The 22,013-nt window shown below is 41.5% G+C and overlaps 1 protein-coding gene across 14 annotated transcripts in view; it reads right to left on the bottom strand.

The window, feature by feature from the left end:
* Positions 1 to 22,013, bottom strand: part of TMEM131L (transmembrane 131 like) — a 158,986-nt gene that overhangs the window by 44,962 nt on the left and 92,011 nt on the right. For all 14 annotated transcript variants that reach the window (XM_082726723.1, XM_082726721.1, XM_082726722.1 and 11 more), the window contains 5 exons: positions 4,478 to 4,555; positions 4,115 to 4,268; positions 2,340 to 2,398; positions 1,916 to 2,024; positions 8 to 101 (listed from right to left, as the gene is read on the bottom strand). In XM_082726723.1, coding sequence (XP_082582849.1) covers positions 8 to 101; positions 1,916 to 2,024; positions 2,340 to 2,398; positions 4,115 to 4,268; positions 4,478 to 4,555 — 494 coding nt within the window. The remainder of the gene's footprint in view (positions 1 to 7; positions 102 to 1,915; positions 2,025 to 2,339; positions 2,399 to 4,114; positions 4,269 to 4,477; positions 4,556 to 22,013) is intronic.

Here is a 22,013-nt window from a genome sequence, read left to right as displayed (position 1 = left end):
ACCCTACCCTTGAACCACAGGAGAGGACAGACATGCTTTTAGTGTTGAAGTCTTTTTTATTTTCTTCATGTCTTCTTTAACTCCACTGTCACACGACGTAGCTGTTTCGAGACACAAAGAAATAAATGTGAAGCGTAACCCTCTTTTCTTTCCTTACCCTGAAAGAAAACAGTATCTATGTTTTATTTATAACTTCCTAATTACTCCACTTTTCAGCCTCCATTAAAACCGTGCATCAGATATCAGTGGTAAAATCCTTTCTCAACACTCCTATCTTTTTCTCCACTGGCTTGTTGCCAATCTTCTGGAACATGGTGTTTTCCACCCTCCCCCCACATCCACCCCTTTTTTAAACCAACCTCTCATTTCTTCTTTTGGGGGAAAAGAGAGAGAGAGAGAGAGAACACTGTGGCTTCTCTTTACAAAAATCTGCATTCACCTTAAATAAAGAAAAGTAGTTCTGCCAGGGATGACAAAAGTGAGACATGACGCTCCGCTGGGTGGGATGAAGAGAAGCACATGGAGACATGAGCAAGAGAGCAAGACAACCAAAATAGCAAGAAAGAGCTTCACAGTGAAAGTAGGAATGAAGTCCAAAACACTGTGAATTATCAAAACCACATTTAAGCTTTCCATGAGCTAGGCTGTAATAGTAAGGTACTGGTACAGAATTCTTATAATACTCAAGTCTTTTATTTGAGAGAGACAAGAGAGAAACATCGAGCACGAGGGGGGAAGGGGGCAGAGGGAGAGGGACAGGCAGACTCTGTGCTGAGCCAGGAGCCCTACTTAGGGCTTGACTGAGCTGAAAGCAGATACTTACCCAACTGAGCCACCCAGGACCCCCTAGTTCTTTTTTTTTTTTTTTTCTTTTCTTAAGTTACATACATGGCTCCAAAAAGTATTCCAAACACTAACGAAAATGTGAAAGTAGAGTCTATCGTTCACCTGAGTCCCCAATCATCGTTAACAACTGCTAGCAGGTTCTTATGCATTCATCCAGTGTTCTGCACACACACAAGTACACAGACACCCTTTAAACAGCACCCAGTGTGCACACAATGCTTGCTCGTGTGTCTCCTAAAAGCTGCGAAGCACACCCTCCCGGAGATGCATGACAATTTCACCAGCCCCCTACTGATGGATGGGGACACTGCTCTACCTCCCCGGCAGGGCTCATTTCTGCAGGTACAGTTGTGCATACGTACATGAGTGTATCTGTAGATGGTTCCTTGATGGAGAAGGATCAAATAGCATCTATGTGAATTTTAAAAGTTCACAGACTGTCAATTTTCCCTCCAAAAAAGCCTGTGTTGGTTTATACTCTTGTTAAAAACAACTGTTTTTTCCACTAATCACTACCAACACAGAATATTGACAATGTTTTTATCTTTACTGATCTAAATAATAAATTATATTTCATTTGCTGCTTTAATTGACAGTTCTTGAAATATAAGTGAAGCAGGGCATGTTTTCATATGCTTAAAACCATCTGCATTTTTTTACAGAATTCTGCCATAAATAAATAAGAACCCAAAGCAAGGACTGGGTTTATGCTCACGAGATCTGTATTGCGTTCTACACCAAGAAATACAACAAGGGCAGCAGAATTCTTGATCTGTGAAAGCAGCCCCTCCACCAAACACATGTACATCCTGCTCTCTCAAATCACCAACTCAGTTAACCTTTAAATGCAAAATCTTACACGTGTGGCAGAATAAAAGTTGAATCCACAATCATTTTTTCCGTCATTCTCTCTTAGACCTCTGAAGGCTGCAGTATTTTACTCAAACCCATTCACTTTCTGAAAACCTCGCTTATTACTCTATAGCTCTAAGTCATTTCCCAGAAAGAATGATCGTAATTGGATAATGAAAATAAAAAAGCCAATCTCTGATATTCTTAAAAACTGTACCTTTGCAAGTGAAAGAGGCGATTTTTGTGAAGTTGGTTGTCGAAGTAGGTAGGAGGACTGGTTCAAACTGCAGGGACAGAGCATCTCTCTGTGAGAAATGATGTACATCCTACAGGAAAAAAAAATCCAAGTTACTATTCTTAGCTGGGTATTTATCCAATTTGAATCAAATCTGTTCAAAGAGCTAAGTAGCTCAGACTGGCGTACGAGCAATTGCTCAGTGTATGTGTCTAGAAGAGTATGAAGAGGGTGCCGATAACCTTCATCCTAATATGGGGTCCAGCAAGGGAAAATGGGTGTAAATTAAAGCAAAGGAGAATTGAGACAAGTGTTCCTGTATCTGTTCCTGAACAATTCTCACGTTCTGCAATTAAACACACACTTCTCAGTTTAAGGTTTACTCTCTGTAAGCATTTACAATTACCTGTATCCAAATAAGGCTGTTTCCTGAATGTAGTATATACATATTTACTGCCGAATCATCTGTCCAAAAGAATCAGAGTGACGAGATTAAAACACAGAGGCAACTAATTCTCGCACCTTAATATCAGTTAAAATACCATATTACACATTTCTATACAAAACAGGACTCGCTTTTCAACACTACAATTGAAACTGGGAGCTATTTTCTGTTGGGTATCCTTATAAGTCACAAGAGAAAAAGATCCACACAAAAAGAATGACTTACCAATATAGGATCCCTAAATGATGAACTGTCAGTGGAGAAATTAGGTCATACTATTACTCCTGTAGATGAGCCTAACTAATGGGACAGCTTTAAAAAAGCTATATCCTCCTGTTGCTTAGCCCCTCATTTCCTTATTTAGATGGTCACATTTGAGGAAAAGCAAAACCCTCAGATCTCAAAGCACAGTCTTCCTTTTCACCCTCATCAAAAGTGCTCCTATGGGGGGCGTCTGGGTGGCTCAGTGGGTTAAAGCCTCTGCCTTCGGCTCCGGTCCTGATCCCAGGGTCCTGGGATTGAGTCCCGCGTTGGGCTCTCTGCTCAGCAGGGAGCCTGCTTCCCTTCCTATCTCTCTGCCTGCCTCTCTGCCTATTTGTGATCTCTGTCAAATAAATAAATAAAATCTAAAAAAAAAAAAAAAAAGTGCTCCTATGGGACAGGGGTCTTCTCTCCATTGTTGTCCATCTGGCCATTCTGAGAATCACCAAAACTATGAACCCAAGGACAGGGCAGCTTTCCTGCTAAACCATTACTACTATAACCAATTCGGAGGAATGGAAAGTAAAAGGCTTGACCGACAATTAAGACTCCCAAATAAAAGTACACTTTGCTACCAATTCTTTCTCCGAATATGTATATGATATGTGTTTGTATGTGTGTGCATGTGTGTATGTATATATATACAGACAACTACATATATATACATATATACCAGCACAGCCTTGCTAACCAATGGATAATATAAACGTCAAGGGCCATAGAATATGTGTTGCCTAACAAAGTTCTCAGAAATTTAAAGTGATGAACTAGGCAACTTCTGGTACACAGGACACACATTTTCCAAGACAAAATTCATAGAAATGAACACTAAAATTCACACTATCCTAACTTGCTAGGCATCTAGGAGCAACCAGCACCCAATCAACTATTAAAAGAATGAAACGGCGTGATTTAACTGAGCTTCTGCAAATCAGTAACAAAGGAACGTGCGCGAGATGCGAGACTTAAAATACTCTGTGAATATTTATATTAGATTGTTGTGCCTGTTTAACTTGTTCACCAGAATGCCGAAAAAAGTTATCCCCAAGGAAATTCAGAATAATTCCTGGTTACCACTTAATGTACTCCAAAATAACACAGCCTTACTAGCAACTGCAGGTTGAGGATCAGTTACTGTTTCAACCTCTTTTTTTTTTTTTAAAGATTTATTTATTTGACAGAGAGAGACACAGCGAGAGAGGGAGCACAAGCAGGGGGAGTGGGAGAGGAAGAAGCAGGCTTTCCGCTGAGCAGGGAGCCTGATGCGGGCTCGATCCCAGAGACCTTGGGATCATAACCCGAGCCAAAGGCAGATGCTTAATAGCTGAGCCACCCGGGCGCCCCCTGTTTCAACCTCTTAAGAGAGAAAGCAAAGGCTCTTGGTTTTGCACTGCAATGATACAACCTTCAGGTAAATGATGATGTAGGCTCATCAAAATGTATCATAATAAAAATTTTAAAAGATTCCACCTTACCTGAGGTCTCAGATTTATCTGTAGCTACATAAATAATAGAAAGATGATCTAACAAATCTTGTGTGTTTTCTTCAAAATCTTTTGAGAAGTTTTCCATGGTGACAATTATGCTCATTTGTAGCCGCAGAACATCATCGGATTCCATATAACAACTCTAAGATTGGACGGATGGAAAAAAAAAAGGAAGAACTCAAAAAAAAAAAAAAAAATCATCCAAAGCTTTGTGATTTCAAATTTTAGAAAAAGAAAAACACTATGGTAAGGACATGCGCATTTCTGAAAAGAGAATGTGTCATTTTCTTTTTGGTTTCCAAACCAAAAGTTAGGAAAGGGAAGATAAAAACACTGAATTTTTTATTTTACCTTTAATTGTTGACACACTTTATTATGTAAACTGCATTCCAGTTGCACTTGCAAGAGGCTAGTATTAGTGGTTTCCGCCTAAAAGAAGAAGGTGGTTAAAAACTTAAGAGGCAAAAAAGTTCAATCTCATATTCATAGTAAGCAATCTATCATTTATTCAGGAAATTCATTGATTCATTTAATAAATATTTGAGTATCTACTAAATGCTGGGTATTATTCTAGTAGCTGGAAATGAACATGAATAAGACATAAAAATCTGTCACTGAGCTTACATTCTAATGGAAATCATAAGCTCTCCCTTGGGCAACATGAAAATTCCTATTATGGCAGAAAGGAGATAAATATGTTCTAAATATACACAGGAACACTGTAGTTTGGCATTTCATATACTTTCTGAACGTTCTGTTTCAACATAGGAGTCTTTCATTTCAAAGTAGGTTCACCCAGTAACAGCCAATTAGCTGTTCTTATGCCAGCCTTCCATTAGTGGAATGATGTTACAAGTGGTAACAAGACCCTCAGAGGAGTCTAACATTCCACTGGTCATCTCATTCTTTTTAATATGTGAAAGAGCTACAGCCGGAAGAGACCAAGGCAAAGGAAAAGAATGCAGAATTTCATCAAACTCAGAGATCCTAACAGCTGCTTGGGATGATAACTGATGTATCTTTAAGAGGAGGAAATGCAAACCCCAATCCAGGAATACAGCCCTGTGGGTGGGAGGGAGGGGGATGCAGACAGGGAAGGCACAGGGCAGTCAGGTAGTGAGGCATGTAAATCCAAACGGCTGCGAGAGTTCCTGTTTTGCTAGGTCTGATGTGTTTGGCATAGTGATTATAAAATTTAAAAAGGCACTCAGCTTGGCAGCCACAGTCAGGACACCAGGAAATCTCAGTACAGTAAGAGGCACTCCCCAAATCCTTGGCTGACTTAATTGTGGGTAAGCATTTCTTCACTCCAGGAAGATTCAGTATCAAGTAGAAGAACCACAGTAGTGTTTGACTTGTCAGATTTATTAAGAATTACCCAAGTTTATTACGTTAAAAAACACATTTTTAACAACTGCAATTGTCATTCAGCGATTAAAGTAGCCAAACTGGAGTCAAATATAATGCATTTTAAAATGCAGTGAAGATAGTTAAGAAGTTTAACCAAGCTTGTAAGCGGGACCAAATATTAACCAGAAGTTCTTTTAGAAAGCAATTGCTAGTATCTGCTAGACTTAAACAGAACAATACCATTTGTAAATGGAACCTAAAATCTTAAGGAAGAACCAGATTTCTGAATTTGTCTCTCTGTAAATAAGTCCCACCATCAAAGACATAAAAAGAAAAAGCCCACCACTTCTGAAACTGCTTTAGCCAGTTATAAAAGACCTGCTCACACACTAATCTAATAGACACTTTTCATTTTGTCCAACTCATCTGCTAATTTAACCCCATTATCCACATCTCTTGGTTCTTCTCCTTCCTCTTTGAGGCTCTTCCTCTCTCCTCTCAAGATGTTAGAGTTGTTCTAGATTCTCTCTTTCGCCCTCTTCACTCTCTCCCCCCAGGGAAGAGACACGGAAGCTGCCTGCACTTCTCTCTCCAGCTCAGCCCTGTCCGCATACCCATGTCCACTCCTCCTCAATGCTCACATTCGCCAAGACAGCTACCCTTGCTGTGCGTGTTGCCCTGGCACCATTATTCATAGTTATTTATGACAGAAACCTGAACACCAACTTCGCTCTACCTCCTCACTTACCCTTCTCAAACAAAACCATAACCAAGTTATACTGACCCCACCTCCTCAGTACCCTTGAATCCATTCACTTCTCTTCATTCCTAATACCCTGGAGATCAAGGGTCGGCAAACTATGCCCATGGGCCAAGTCCAGCCTACTGTCTGTAAATAAAGCTTTATTGGATGCCAGCTGTGTTCATTCTTTTATGGACTGTCTATGGCTGCTTTCATGCTACAACTGCAGAGATGACTACTTGCAACAGAAATCACATGGCCTGCAAAGCCAAAATTTACTCTTTAGGCCTTTACAGAAAAAGTTTAGGGACACTTGTCCTCGTGGAAGGGAGGGGAGGGAGGGAGGAGACAGGTGGGCTTGCGTTCTCCCTGTGTCTACCTCTGTCCTCTCCATTCCGGTCTCCACACTGCATCAAGAGTGAGCTTACAAATATGCAAATCAGGTGACGCCACTATCTGCTCAAAGCCCATCAAAGACCAAATCCTTTACTGTAGCCACAAAACTCAGGCACCTCCCAAGTCTTCACCACCTTAATTATGCTCCCGCCTCACTAGTCTACTTTCTGCTGTTTGCCTTCAACCTCCAAATTCATCCTTCTGCTGTGGACTCACATCCCCAAATCCAGCCTTCCTCTACTAAGCTAAACCTTCATGTCCAGCTTAAACATCCCCTTCACCAAGGTTCTCCCTGACACCCATTACTTACACCCACGGCACCTTTCCCCTGACAACCTGCCCAGGTCTGTCTTCCCAGAAGATTGCAAGCACCTTCTTTGATGCTTTTACTGTAGAGCCTACCACTAAATTCAATATGCAGTTAGTGAATAAAGAGAAGTGGGCACACAGCCCACTTGCTTGAAAAAGGTTAAGTCTGAAATAGGCAAGAAACGAAAAATAATAAACAATGGCTACAAAATAAAAGAATATACCAAAAACCTGTCTCTTGACATGTACTTCTGACTACAAAAAAAGTTTAAAGAAAAACCCCTATCAACACATTTTTAACATATGCATTTATAATAGTTGTGTTTTTTGAAAATTTACAGCAATTTAACTATAAGCCTTAACCTCAGAAGGTAATTCTCTTACCTAAATATTTCTTCAAATGTTGAAATATTATAAGTTCAGAATTAGGATTTTTGAACACGATGAAACAATCCAATTTGCAGGGTGATCTGATGTAATATAAAGCCCAGTATTTGGTCATTCTTGGTAAGTTTCTGGATCAATTTCTTATTTACCATTTTAAGTAAGACTCCTCTCTTAGTCGAAAGGGCAATAAAAATAAACTACTGTAGTTTCATTTGTTGTAGAACATTTCAGAGTCCCACAAGGGGGAGTCCCAACACCTCCAAACTGTCCTTGAAGCAGGCCAATTTTTCTCAAAGAACAATTTAAAGGCTCATGTCTTCATCAAAAGAACAAAACTAATGTAATCCTGACTTAAGAAAGTAAACTATAACCAAAACATGAGCTACTTGGGGCAAACACACACACACACACACACACACACACACACACACACACACAGAAGTAAACTATAACCAAAACATGAGACACACACACACACACACACACACTAAATTTTCTCTGAAAGGACCCCAGCTGAGCACATGTGTTAAGATGGTGGGACATCCCCTTATTCAAGAGTGTGCCTGGGCAGATTATAAAAGGAAAAGAGAAACCTACTTCTTTACTTTTCAAACCCTCCAAAATCACTTTAACAAATTAGTTCATAAATTTCACAGCCAAAAAATAAAATAATTTCTTGGCTGTTCCATGCAGTACAATGGTATTATTCCCTTGTAGAAGCTGGGGGGAAATGTGGTTTGGCAGGTTTAAATGACTTATCAAAGGTCCTAAGGTTAGCTAATGGAAACCAGGGGAAAAAAAAAATAGCAGGTCTTTAACACAGGTCAGTACTTTTTTCTAAGTAAATCAGAACAGACCAAGTATACTTCTCCTAAATTTAAAAGTTGGAAATTTCTTCACCATGGAAACATGTATTAAAAAACCCTACCAGGAGAAAATGCAACAGTCCAGAAAATGGCAGGGTTAAAAACTCCCTTTTGTAATAGCTTATATTCCCATGGTTTTGTGTTATGACTCTAGCTGACTGGATCTGAGAGAGAAGAAATCACCTAGTTCTCTTCTGGCTAAGAAACTGGTCTGAGGGCAGCAGGCCCAGGCAGAGTGTCATCTGGGGTATCATGTATAAGTAAAGAGGAAAGGAAATGATAGACTTCAAATCCAGCCCTCTTAGATGACTTCTACAAACAAGAATAAACCAATATCGTAGCAAAAATATATGAGAATCTATACTACACTGATCCAGACAGAGTGATCAAGAGCCTTGAAATCAGGGCGTTCGCAGTAATGATGACACACAGAAAACTTGCATTTAAGGAATATTTGAGGAATACATAAAAGAATTATAGATAAATTCCAATATTAGGTCTCACTTTTCTCCCCTTCTACAATTTTTAATGCTAAATTTTAAAGGTTCTTTTCCAGGTAAATGTCTTTCAGCAGGAATCCAAATTCTGTATAAGCCATGTGACCATTCCAGACAGTGGCCCCATCTACAGTGCTAGGTACAACACAATCTATACAGCAAGTAAGTTTGCATAAAACAGGCCCTTTCTTGGGTCCCTTCCATTCAAGAGCCACGCTCTGTAACCCAACTCCTAATTTAGTGTTTCCTGTACAACAGCCGGGCTCAGTGGAGTTATTAGTCAGCACTGTAGGGTTGTTTTCTCTCCTCTCTAGCAACTGGGCTTCAGCCCTCTTCCTAACCACTGCTCTGCTAATCCTCAGATATTTAACCACTGAAACAAAATTCACCTACCCTGCCAGACCCCTTGCTAAAATATCTGTAAAAACCTAGGAAATGGCTGAAATTCATTTTTGTTTTAAGGGAAGAGGGATGAAAGCTCATGTGCTGCATTTTCTCTTATCCACATCTTTTCCAGAAAAGGCTTTGCTGTTAACTCAGTTGGAGATGAAACCCCGGCCACAACCTCAGAGGTAGGGCACCTGCATGGCTCAGTGGGTTAAACCTCTGTCTTTAGCTCAGGTCATGATCTCAGGGTCCTGGATCGAGCCCCGCATCAGGCTCTCTGCTCAGTGGGGAGCCTGCTTCCCCCCCTCTCTCTGCCTGCCTCTCTGCCAACTTGTGACCTCTGTCAAATAAATAAATAAAATCTTAAAACAAACAAACAAAAAACCTTAGGGGCATCCTCTACCCTGCCTAAGACTCAGTTTCCTCTTTGATAAAAAAAACAGAGTTAGTGAGGTCACAGCCATGTTATGAGCCTGAAACAAAACCCACAGAACACACACAGAGCACATGGTAGACCTTCCAAAGGGAGTATTATTGTTTTCATTTGGTCATTCACAATTAATGCATTAAATGAGTAAAACTTCACAGAAAATAACTTAAATACTTCTGAGAAATGGTTTTTCCCACATCAAGGTTGTAAGAGAGGGAAACTCCTCTTCCACACTCTTTTGGTTTCTAAGAGAAGAGGGTTGTTGTTGTCATTTCTAAAACACTTCAAGTTCTTTTTGTCTTATTTCACATTTGGTTTAGAACCCAAGAAAAGAGAAGAGCCATGTGTTGCCCACAAGCTTCTACCTTCCTGAAATGCGCCAGAAACCGTGAAACCAAGTTAGCAAAAAGCAATGTGGAAAGCAAGTTAGCATTTAGATACTGAGACTTGTCATTGGACCAAATGCCAGTAGCCTACATGGTGCAATACTTCAGCTTTTGCACTTGGGAAGCTGGCTTTTCGCTGTTACAAGCTGGGTTGGTAGTTTCAGGAGAGCTTTGTGGGATTTTCACCTTGGTAGGTCATGTGGCATATGGTGACTTGATCCAAAGGCAAGCAGCTATTTTTATATAATTGGATGCTGTGGGCCTTGAGCAAATGGCAAGCAGGTCCTGAAGGCCTGGCTCAGGTCTTGACCCTGGGCCCAGGTTCCACAGAATTTGGGGCTTTCATGATGCAGGCGGTGGAAGCTAGACCTTGAGCAATGTGGGTGTAGCTTTTACCTAAATAAGAGTAGCCATTGCAAAAGTCAGCCATGGCTATGGAAGAAAGGATGATGCAGTGGGAAACAGTATAGTGGTTCCTCAAAAAAAATCAAACATGGAATTACTGAGTGATCCAGTAATTCTATTTCTAGGTATATGCCCAAAAGTGATAGGAGGAACTCGAACAGGTATTTGTACACCCAAATCCATAGCTGCATTACATACAGTAGTCAGAAGTTGAAACAACCCAAAATCCATCCATGGATGAATGACTAAACAAAACATGGTGTATCCATACAATGGCATGTTACCTAGTCTTAAGGAAGATCTGACACATATACTAGAACACGGATGGACCCTGAAAACATTGTAACAGAGTGAAATAGGCCAGACACAAAAGGACAAATATTCTGTGATTCCACTTATATGAGGGGGCCTAGAACAGTCAAATTCATAGAGACAGAAAGCAGACTAATGGTCCTGGGGGGGACTGAGAGGAAAGGTTAATGGAGCGTTGCTATGTAGTGGGTGTAAGAGCTTCTTTCTGGGGAAGATGAGAAAGTTCTAGAATGGGTGATGGTGATGATCGCATGACAGTGTGAGTGTACTTCATCATGCCACTCAACTGTACACTTAAAATGGTAGTTTATGGTTCATATACTTCACCACTAGAAAGGGAAAGGGAAGGGGAGAAGGAAAAAGGAAAAGGAAAAGATGTTCTAGTGAGGACTCCTCTCACAATAGAGAGAGCTCCCAGAGCTGGACCATCTGCTTTTATTGCCAGATCTTGGAAGAAACTGTTGGGTCCAACTCCAGGCAGACAGTACAGACAGGCTGCTCTAAATTCTGTTCCTTTTTTATGCATTATCTTCATGGCCAAGAGTTGGAACTACAAAAGAGTTTAAATTCTCACTTAAATTCATGTGGGCCGGTCTACAGACTCAGAAGTTCCTCCCCATCACACTGGCTCCAGATTTATTAATCATCTAAATGCTAACCACTGTTTTAGATGCTCAAGATCCAAAATGACAGATACACAGACAGATGGCAGATTTTATAAATAAAGAAGCAATAAGCTAATCAGATAGAAGAGATGCTCTCATCTTGGGTTGAGGCAGACAAGCAATTTGACAGAATTAACTGCATGCACAAAGAAAGCAACCACTAAGGTTAGAACAATCCGTTCACTCTGGACATCAGAGAAGTGCTGGAAGGTTAGGGACACATGATTTAGTTTTCCTATCAGAGCAAGATGAACAAAAAGGGCAGATGGAGGAAGAAGGAGGGAGTGAAAGCTCCCCTTAAGAGAAAGACTAACCTCTTAGAGAACAATTAGACAGAACATGACTGAGAAAATGAGGCCTCAAAAGTCCAGCTCAACAGAATCCAGAGAGATGGACATAGCCTGGTAGCTAAGTGAAGTGAGGGAGAGAGACCTTTGTGCTCATTGGAGCATTTAAAAAATGGAATAGGGTGCCTGGGTGGCTCAGTTGGTTAAGCTCAGTTGGATCATGACCCCGGCTCAGGTCATGATCCCGGGGTCTCAGGATCAAGTCCCACATCAGGCTCCCTTCTCAGCAGGGAGCCTGCTTCTCCCTCTGCCCTTCACCCTGCTTGTGCTCGCTCTCACTTGTGCTCTCTCTCTCAAATACATAAATCTTTAAAAAGAAAATTCTAAAAAAAAGTAATAATAATAAGTAAAAATTAAAAAATAAAAAATGTAATTAAAGAAGAAAAGCAAGACCTTAGCAGATAGGAACTGCTCCCCCTGAAGAAACCAGGCTTCCATTACAGGAGGTATGGAGAAAGGCACTTGTAAAGCCAGGTGCAGAATCCACAGTAAGAACAGCTGAGGACTGAGACAGCTAAACCCAGGACGACTACATAAGATCTGGAGAGGTTCAGGGATACAGGGGACAGGAGGTTCAGAGCAGAATGCTCAGAGAATACAAGGTGGAGACACAGCTACGGCCCATGCCCTGGAGGAACATGTTTATGAAGTTCACAGAAGTAGGACTCAGTCTAAGAGAAGGCGCAGCAAGAAGAGGAAACCCATTCAAGGGGAGCCAGGCAAGACTATGGAGAGACTGACCCCCAGGCCTGATTTAGATGTTGGTATGATAGGAGCATCTCCAGAGGAAGACTCTCCAACACAGGGAAGAGAAGATTTGTTTGAACAGCAGATGCTTTTAGCAGACCCAGAACTCATTGATTTTCATCTCTCTTCCTTTAGGAGAACTCACAAGAAAATATGTAAAGAAACATCTAGAGAGAGGAGAAAAAAAAAAAAAAATATATATATATATATTCACACATGTACATGTATATGTGTGTGTGTGTATATATATATACATATATATATGTATATATATATATATAATACAGATCAAAAAGAACAAGGAAAAAAAAAAAGGACTTAGCCAATTCCAGAAAACAGTAGCAGCAGATGTTTGAGAAAGAAAAAGACCAACAAAAGAAGCTGGTTAAATAGCTAGAAACTCAGGGCACCTGGGTGGCTCAGTGGATTGAGCCGCTGCCTTCGGCTCAGGTCATGATCTCAGGGTCCTGGGATCGAGCCCCGCGTCAGACTCTCTGCTCAGCAGGGAGCCTGCTTCCCTTCCTCTCTGCCTGCCTCTCTGCCTACTTGTGATCTCTCTCTCTGTCAAATAAATAAATAAAATCTTTAAAAAAAAAAAAAAAGCTAGAAACTCAACTGAGCCTTCCTGAGAGGAAGAGGGGCCAGGAGAAGCCAAGCACATTCTGGAGGAATAGCCCCGAATGGCAGAGAAAGCGAGGCAAGCTCACAACCTGGGGGAGACAGTGAGTGGCTCACGGCCAACACGCTATCCCCACCGGGCCCCAAGCTTCCTAAATGTCAGTAGCAGCTCCCCTCCAGGAATCAGGTGAGAACAATGCTCCACTGGAAACAGGTGGGGCTGAAAGGGAAAAGCCTTCTCTAAAAAGTAGGTTCCAGGGTGATGAACACTGGGGAGGATGTGCTATGGTGAGCGCTGTGAACTGTGTAAGACTGATGAATCACAGACCTGTACCCTTGAAACAAATAATACATTCTATGTTAATTAAAAAAAAAAAACCTCACATTGTGAAGTAAAAACTGCCACGACTAACAAGTTAATGCTGGAATCCTACCATGTTATGACTGGCTTGTTAAAAAAAGAAGAAGAAGAAGAAGAAGAAGAAGAAGTAGGTTCCAGAAACCTAAATGAGCTGTGGAAACCAGTGTGCTCACAGATCCTAGTGCCCCTGCCCAGGCACTGCAGCCCTCTGTCCTCAACAGGGTGTCCCCACCTTTCAGCACAGAGGTTCCAGAAACAAGGGCTTCTTACAGGAAGGAGAACAAAGACACACCTGTCACCAGGCTGCCACCATTGCCAAGTGCTCACTCAGAGGGAAGACCAGAGTGCCTCTGGGAGGAGCTGGTCTGTGCAAGGGGCACTTCCCCAAGCTCCTGAGGTCCCAAGGCAGCCTCCTGATGGGCAATCTCTCCTCACTGAGTTTAAATACAAAGGTCTTGGAATCAAAACAATTGGCATAAACTGAAGCCAAAACCAAGGTGATGCTCTCCATCCTCCATCCCTCTTTTTGGCCAGAAGAAGTGTTAGGAATCATTCTGCTTAGAATTAGTCCCTTGAGTGCTGGAATGGGAGGCATGTTTTCCAAATCTGGTGGATGGGAGGTTGATACCCGATATTCCTGTGTATCTTAAGAGTCTAGACTCAAGGAAGGCTCAAAAGAGACTTGATACATTTTGAGATTTTTTTTTCCTTTTAATTTTTAAGCAATCTCTTCACCCAACGTGGGCTTCGAACTCACAATCCTAAGATCAAGAGTCGCATGGTCTACTGACTGAGCCAGCCAGGAGCCCGGAGCCCGGAGTGACTTAATATTAAGTCAGTATAACTTGGGGAAGACTCATGCGTTCTAGCAAGAGCAGGCCCGGGCTCTGGCTGCTGAAGGCTCCCCAGCTCACACAGGTGTGGAAAACCTCTCGGGCTAAGACCAAAAAAATAAGAAACTGGGGAGGGCTTCAAATTCTTTTAATGTTAACTCACAAGCCAAGATAATTTGATATGGGACTATAGACTTGAATTTTCACATCTTGCCAGAGGACTGAATCTCTGAATTTAAAAATTCTCCAAGAGTTTCACAATAGGAGAAGGTTTATAGTCAAAATATCTTTTTTTTTTTTTTAAATTAAGTGATGAATGCAAATTTTAGTTAGGGTTCAGGTACTAGTTCTAAGCATTTTATAAGCATGAATTTAGTCAACAGCTACAGCAATCCTATGAAGTACTCTATTATTATTTATTTTAGATGAATTAAGACACAAGGAGGTTAGGTAACTTGGCCAAGGTCACTCAGAGGTGACCAAGATTTTTACCCAGGTGGTGTGGTTTTAGAATGCACCTTATTCACTACACTATAATCTCTATGATGGGACATACTTATATGGCTGGTGTTTTTTCATTGGAGTATCTTAATTCTGTTATTTGATACCACTGCAAAAACTCTGATAAGCTGTATTCAATATCATACTTGAAAAGAATTCAGAATGGGAAACAGATGAGGACATGAACTTTCAACCTTAACTGCAGTGTGCCTTTGGAATGGACTATTAGTGAATTATTCTAATCTGTCTCAGAGCTTTCAAGAGGCAAACTCAGCAATGTTCCCCAACAATCTGAGGAGGATCAAAGAAATGGGGGTTTGGTTCCAGTGGGAGGAGGAACAGACCAAGGACAGTGGGAGCACAGTTGCCAGGAGTCTGCTGATCTCTTTGCCAGAGGAAAGGAAAACCCCATCTTGATAACAGGCAAGCCCAGTGGGTCACAGGTACAAAAACTGAGGAATGTTACAAGGAAAGGATTCTCTTTCCCTAAATTCACCTATCCTATTGCCCCAACTCTTCCTCTCCCCTTGGAGGTAGAGGGGGTTGCCAGAACATGATGCTGTGCTGAGGGCAGCACAGAGAAGGGTAGGGGCTCACAGAGGAGCTGGTTTCTTTCCTCTCTACTCTCGAGAAGAGTGTCTGTCCTTCAGACTCAAAACCCCCTTCTGACGGGCCACCCTGTGATCTACCCAATGGAACAGAGAGTTGGTAACTTTCTCTCTGAGCTCAGCTGATACATAAGAATGTGGCTTATCAGCAATATGACTGGCATTTTGGTTCCCTGACTTCTCATTTTCTATTTTTAAGTATTATCCATGCCTGGCATGAAGCCCAGTGTGGGGCTTGAACTCACAACCCTGCGATCAAGACGTGAACTGAGATCAAAAGTTGGACACTTAACTTACTGAGCCACCCAGGCACCACCCCTAACTACACGTCCACTAGTTTAGAACTTGGCCAGGAATACAGGCATTATTTGTTGGGCATCTTCAAATACCCCAACAAAAGTTTCTAGAATATTCTAACATAATGAATGTTTGAAAGAAGTCAAAAAAGATTCTTGTCTCTTAAGTTCATAAATAGCTGAAATGATAGTTTTTTCCTTTGAAGGTCACTTATTCACTGTGTGTTATATGGTCAGACTGTGCTAGGTAATCAGAAAACAAATACTGGCTAAGACAGGATTCCTGCTCTTGAGGAGCTTATAATCTTGGCGAAGGAAAATACACATTTAAAAACAGAAACTTCTGAATACTGTATTTATTATGCTAGGGATCTCTCGGGGTTTTCCGTAAGGAGCCAGCCAATTCTCCTGGGAGGGAGAAAAGAAACAAGGTAAGTGCCGAGTTAAAGAACTGACCAGGTAACTGCTCTCCAAGAACACTGTTCGCTCCTGCCAAGACAGCAGAGATTTTAGAGAAGCAACAGGGAGAAGACGGAGGGGAGGCACTCCCTGCTCTGTCGAACAGAAGGAAGAGATACCCACCCCCACACACCTAGGCATTTCTCCCTCCAGTCTTTCCCTCCCCTTCCTTCCACTCACCGGCCCCCTATTCTCCACTTCCCACAGTCCCATCCCCTTGAATCATCCTCAATGGGATGAGACGAAAAAGAGGAAAAGGTATAAAATTAAGCAATTCCTTGCATTTTCCCCCCAATTCCCTTACTTTTAAAAGCCATTTTCATGCATGCAAATGCTCCTCACTTTGCTCCCTATGTGTACTATTTCTATAGCACTGTATTCATTATTGATATATTAGTATTCTTTTGTCCTTCTCTTAAAGTCCAGTATCAACTTTAAAAATGCACACATCCCTTATAAAGATTCTATTTCCAAAAAATAAAAACAAAATAAAAGCCATATTCAGAGGCAAGTATACAGACAAAAATTAAGTAATGGCATTTATCTAACACATAGTAATACTTTTCCAGAGACTAACACTGTATCATATTATGTTCAAAAAAAATCAAATAACTTTTATCACACAAAGAAACAGTACTAAATACATTATTGATGACACACAGATTTGTAGGCATTCTCAGCTATCACATTCAGAAAATCTGTTTCTTCCATTTAACTAATTATGGAAGCCCACCAAGAAAACAGGGCCACTAGAGAGGTTACATTTCCCGGTTCTCAATCTTCCATCTCAAAATCCAGGATCAGACTCTTGCAATTTAGTGAGAAATGTGCCCCCTTCTCTTTTGTGGAATTGTGATTAAAAAGACTTTCCCTTGGTCCCCTCCCCATAGTGATTTTAGATTCCCTTTCAGATTGTCACACTTAATTAACAGGGATCAGCATATGTAAGGCGAGAAGCAGGAAAGCACCCTGGGGCACCCTCCCCCAGCCTGGCAGGCATGGGGCTCCAAGCAACACTTGCCCAACACCTGTCCCAGGCAGGCACAAGGGCCTGACATCATCACTCCAAAAGTGAGGGCTGTGTCCATCTGAAAAGGCGAGGAACTCCTGGTCTGAAGCGCATTAGGTATCACACTGCACACCCAGAAAGAAGCTCTCAAGCTCTCCTTCACACCGTCCAGCAACACTAGACTGTGGTGGGGAAGTGGAACCCTTATCACAGACATGCACACTCAGAAAGCACACTGAGAGCAGATGATAAAACATCGGTCCTGGATCTTGTTGCCAAGGATGACTGTGGTCTTGGGTCTTACGTCTAAATTTTCAGTCCTCTGGTCCCCTCCCACCTTATCTAAGGATTACATTGTAATTGTTTGTAACAACAATCTCACTTTTAGATAATTTGGTAATATGATACCATGTTAGGACACACATACCCCTTTAATTGGTGAGACTGTATGCCATGGGCTTTCCTCTCACTTCTACACTTCTCTGGGTTTCCCAGTTTGACTTACCATTTTATTTTTAGCAATAAACATTATTTTACAATGATCCTAATTACAATAACTTGAGTCCTTGTAAATCTCAGAGACAAGCCAATTGCAACAGTGAGACTCTAGGCCAGATTCTGAGACAATGCCAGTTTCAAATATTCTTTGAATTATGCTCAAATAAACCACAGAAACACTCCTCAAATCTCAGTGGTTTAGAACCAAAATAGCACTGTAAAAAAATTAAAAAATAAAAACTTTCACTTTTCACAAGCCTAACACAACTCTATTTATGTATTCTATTTCACCTTCTATCTTACAGTTACAATCATCAAGTAGAGCCTACCTTCTATTCTACTATCCACTTGTCAGATTAAGCACCATGATTATAACTTGGAAGAATCACTTAATAGTCTGCCATACTGATGTAATCAAACTCATCAAATCCTCCCTCTACTGTTGAGCCTTTAAGGTGTTTCTACGGTTTTATTACCATTACAAAAATGTGGCCCAAAACCACATTTCACTTGCTGTTTGTGTTTTGTGGAACATGAATTACAGACTCAACAGATATTAGAGTCATCATGATGCTTCCCACATCTGAGAAAATCCTACAGCAGACTGAGCTGTGCTATGGATCCCTATTGAGCTCTCAGCCTCCACCAAGTAATTTAAACTCTGAGTCTCTTCTACAATTTCTAAAATAAGAATATTACCACCTGCCCTGGGAATAAGTCTGGTGAAGGTCAGTGTGGCTGATATGGTGAAAAGGTGAAGTCATACAAATCTTACAGGGAACGACAGGTAGATACGCTATTTGGGGATCTCAAGTCGGACGCCCACCTATCTATTAAAAACTCTGGGGCCATGTTTATAGCAGCAATGGCCACGGTCGCCGAACTGTGGAAAGAACCAAGATGCCCTTCAACGGACAAATGGATAAGGAAGATGTGGTCCATATACACTATGGAGTATTATGCCTCCATCAGAAAGATGAATACCTAACTTTTGTAGCAACATGGATGGGACTGGAAGAGATTATGCTGAGTGAAATAAGTCAAGCAGAGAGAGTCAATTATCATATGGTTTCACTTATTTGTGGGGCATAACAAATAGCATGGAGGACATGGGAGATAGAGAGGAGAAGGGAGTTGGGGGAAATTGGAAGGGGAGGTGAACCACGAGAGACTGTGGACTCTGAAAACCAATCTGAGGGATTTGAAGAGGGGGGTGTGGGAGGTTGGGGGAACCAGGTGGTGGGTATTATAGAGGGCACGGATTGCATGGAGCACTGGGTGTGGTGCAAAATAATGAATACTGTTGTGCTGAAAATAAATAAAAAGTAAATTAAAAAACAAAAAACAAACAAACAAATAAACTCTGGGGCCCTCAGTGTACTGAACATTACACTGATGGTGAGATTGTAAAAAGGAAAAGGAAAGAGGCCCTGTCCCAGCCAGCCTCATGGAAGAGCATGGGAGAGAAATGATAGAGGACCAGGGCCCCAAATGTTCAAGCAAGGGCCTAAAAAAAGTACCGTGGGACTGGAGCACAGGTTCACCTGGGACCCTGGGAAGCCTGCAGAGGGGGTGAAACCGAACTGAGTCTCAAAGGATGGAATGAGAAGGACTGTGAGAATTACAGGAGGTGAGAGCTTATGAAGGGAAGGCAGTATATGTAAGAAGGATGGCATATTCTTACAGTGAGCAGTTTTGGAGGCCAGCGTGGAGGAGGAAAGTAGGGGACATCTGGTGCTGCCGAGGAAGCTGGAGCAGAGGCCAAGGGCCTCCTACGCCAAGCTCTAGGAGTCAGCTAGTACAGAGCCCAGGGAAGCATTGAGGGACATTGCTTTAGAGAATGCTAGAGCAGCGGTGTGGCACATGCACTGAAGTGGAGAATGACCAGAAAAAGCCAAAGGCCAAATAACGACAAGACTACAGCAAAAGGAGAGGGACCTCAGACTCTTACTGGGACCCACTGTAACAGTGACTTCTCACCTGCTAGGAACCCTTATTTCATAAAGGGCAAAATAAATGAAAAAGAAGGGCCAGATGAGAAGGTTTAAAAAGTTAAAAGCAATCTCAAGTCCTCATGTTCCTCTACTTTATTCCTAAGAGCAAACACACATGTGCAGCAGATTGACAGAAACATACACCCTCCTCTCCATGAACTCGGCAGCCGCTACAACACACCAGACCAGTAAAAATCTAGAGAGAAGACGAATCACACACACATATCTGTTTCCAGAAGTGAGCGAGCCATTTCATCTGATTCAACTGAGCAAGAAAAATGCAAAAGTCAGATACCAGTAGGTGAAAGACAAACAAAAAAGACCAAAATGAGCCTATATTGCAAAAAAATGAGGTAATAATTGTTCACTGACACCCTAGTTTATTCCATGAGATAGACGCATTTTTTGTTATTCCAAGCAACAAACTGGTATCTTAAGCTTAGGATATTCATATTAGAAGGGTAGAAGCAGGGGTTCCCCAGGTGGCACTCTCAGTTAAGCACCCAACTCTTGGTTTCAGCTCAGTCATGAGCTCAGGGTCATGGCACTGAGCCCCGCATCAGGCTCCATGCTCAGCGGCGAGTCCGCTGGTAGATTCTCTCTCCCTATCCCTCTGCCCCTCCCCCACTGCACTGTCTTGCTATCTCTAAAATAAATTAAATCTTAAAAAAAAAAAAAAGAGGGCAGAAGCAATTATGATCTATATGACAATACAAATATGAACACTATTTTCCCCCTAATAGTAGAGAGAAGATTAAATAAAATGGACAGTTGGACCAATTTTCCTAAACATATGCTCTTTTAGAAAAGGAGGATAAAATACCAAATAATACCCTTTTCAGAGTACTTTAATAAAATTATACTCTGGAGGTTAAGCTCTGTCCTGTATGCTTTACAGACGCGCATTTAATGCTTCCAAAAAAGGTAGGCTCAGTGGAAAGATCCAAGGCTTCTTGGAAACACACAGAGGTATAAGATTGGCTTTTTGATCTCATACAAGAAATTAATTTTTCCTCCAGCTTGTATCCCTAAAATAAATCCATAATTTTGGGGCATTACCTAAACTTAACTTATGTCACAGCTATCTGAATCTTATTTGTTAATTTATTAATAAATAAATAAATGCTGGGCATGGAGCCTAAAGTGGGGCTTGAACTCACGACCAAGAGACCTGAGCTGAAATCAAGAGCTGGACATTTAACCAACTGAGCCACCCAGATGCCCCGGCTACCTGAATCTTTCAATGGTTTTGGTGAGAGTAACACTGATGGACGTCACAGTATATTCGCATGAGGTGATCTGCAGCAAGTGGCAAGGATATGTGAGTGATGCCATAAAATTTCTAGTTGTTACCCCAGGAAGCAATTTTAAGGAAGTGTGAGAGAAGAGCCGTGACAACCTCCTGTATCTGAAAAACTCAGTATAGCTGATCCCCAGTGGAAAGAGCTCCCCTGTCTTCCATCAACATTTACTTCTTCATACGCATATACACAGTTTGTAAGAATGCGGAGAAAAGGGAGCCCTAGTGCACCTTTGGTGGTTGGTGGGAATGTAAGACGGGGCAGCCACTATGGAAACAATACAACCATTCTTTAAAATATTGAAAACAGAACTACCCTATGATCCAGCGATTCGACTTCTGAGTATTTATCCAAAGGAAATGAAAACACCAACTGGGAAAAATATCTGCACTTTCATGTTCATTGTAGCATTTTCTTTTAAGTAGGCTCCATGCCCAGGGTGGGGCCCAACACACAGGGCTTGAACTCATGATTGTGAGACCAAGACCAGAGCCGAGATCAAGAGTTGTATGCTTAACCGACAGAGCCACCCGATCATTTTTTTTTAAATCATGGGTAAGACAGGGAAACCATCTAAGTGTCTGTCAACGAATGAATGGATAAGAAAATGTGATATGTATATCCAATGCAATATTATTCAGTCAAAAAAGAAGGAAAGCCTGCCATTTGCAACAACATGGGTGGACCCAGAGAGCATTATACTAAGTGAAATAAGACAGAGAAAAACAAACATGGTCTCACTTATATGTGGACTCTATGGGGGAAAAAACCACACACACACACGCATGCGTGCGTGCACACACACGCACACAACTGAACTCACGAGACAACAGATTCAAGATTGCCGGAGGTGGGATATGCAGGGGGAGCAGAGCGGGTGACAGTGGTGAAAATGTACAAACTCCTGATTATAAAAGCAATAAGTCCTGGAGACGTAATGCACAGCACGCTGGGAAAAATGGTTTATAATCATGCAATTTAACCCAAAGGTTCTAGAAGCCTCCCTGTGTAGCCCTAGCTCTCCACTAATAACATATTTAAATGCTTTTTTCTAGCAATCTCCCTAAAGCCTCCTTGAAACTATGTACATTTTTGTACTCCATAATCTTATTTGGTAATTTTCCTGTTTATCCCTGGATGTGTAAAATGACTTTCACACAGTCATGCCGATGCCTGTTATTTG

Source organism: Mustela nivalis (assembly GCF_964662115.1).
Source record: "Mustela nivalis genome assembly, chromosome: 4".
In the NCBI taxonomy this organism is placed as follows: domain Eukaryota; kingdom Metazoa; phylum Chordata; class Mammalia; order Carnivora; family Mustelidae; genus Mustela; species Mustela nivalis.
This window is presented reverse-complemented; position numbering and strand designations above follow the sequence as displayed.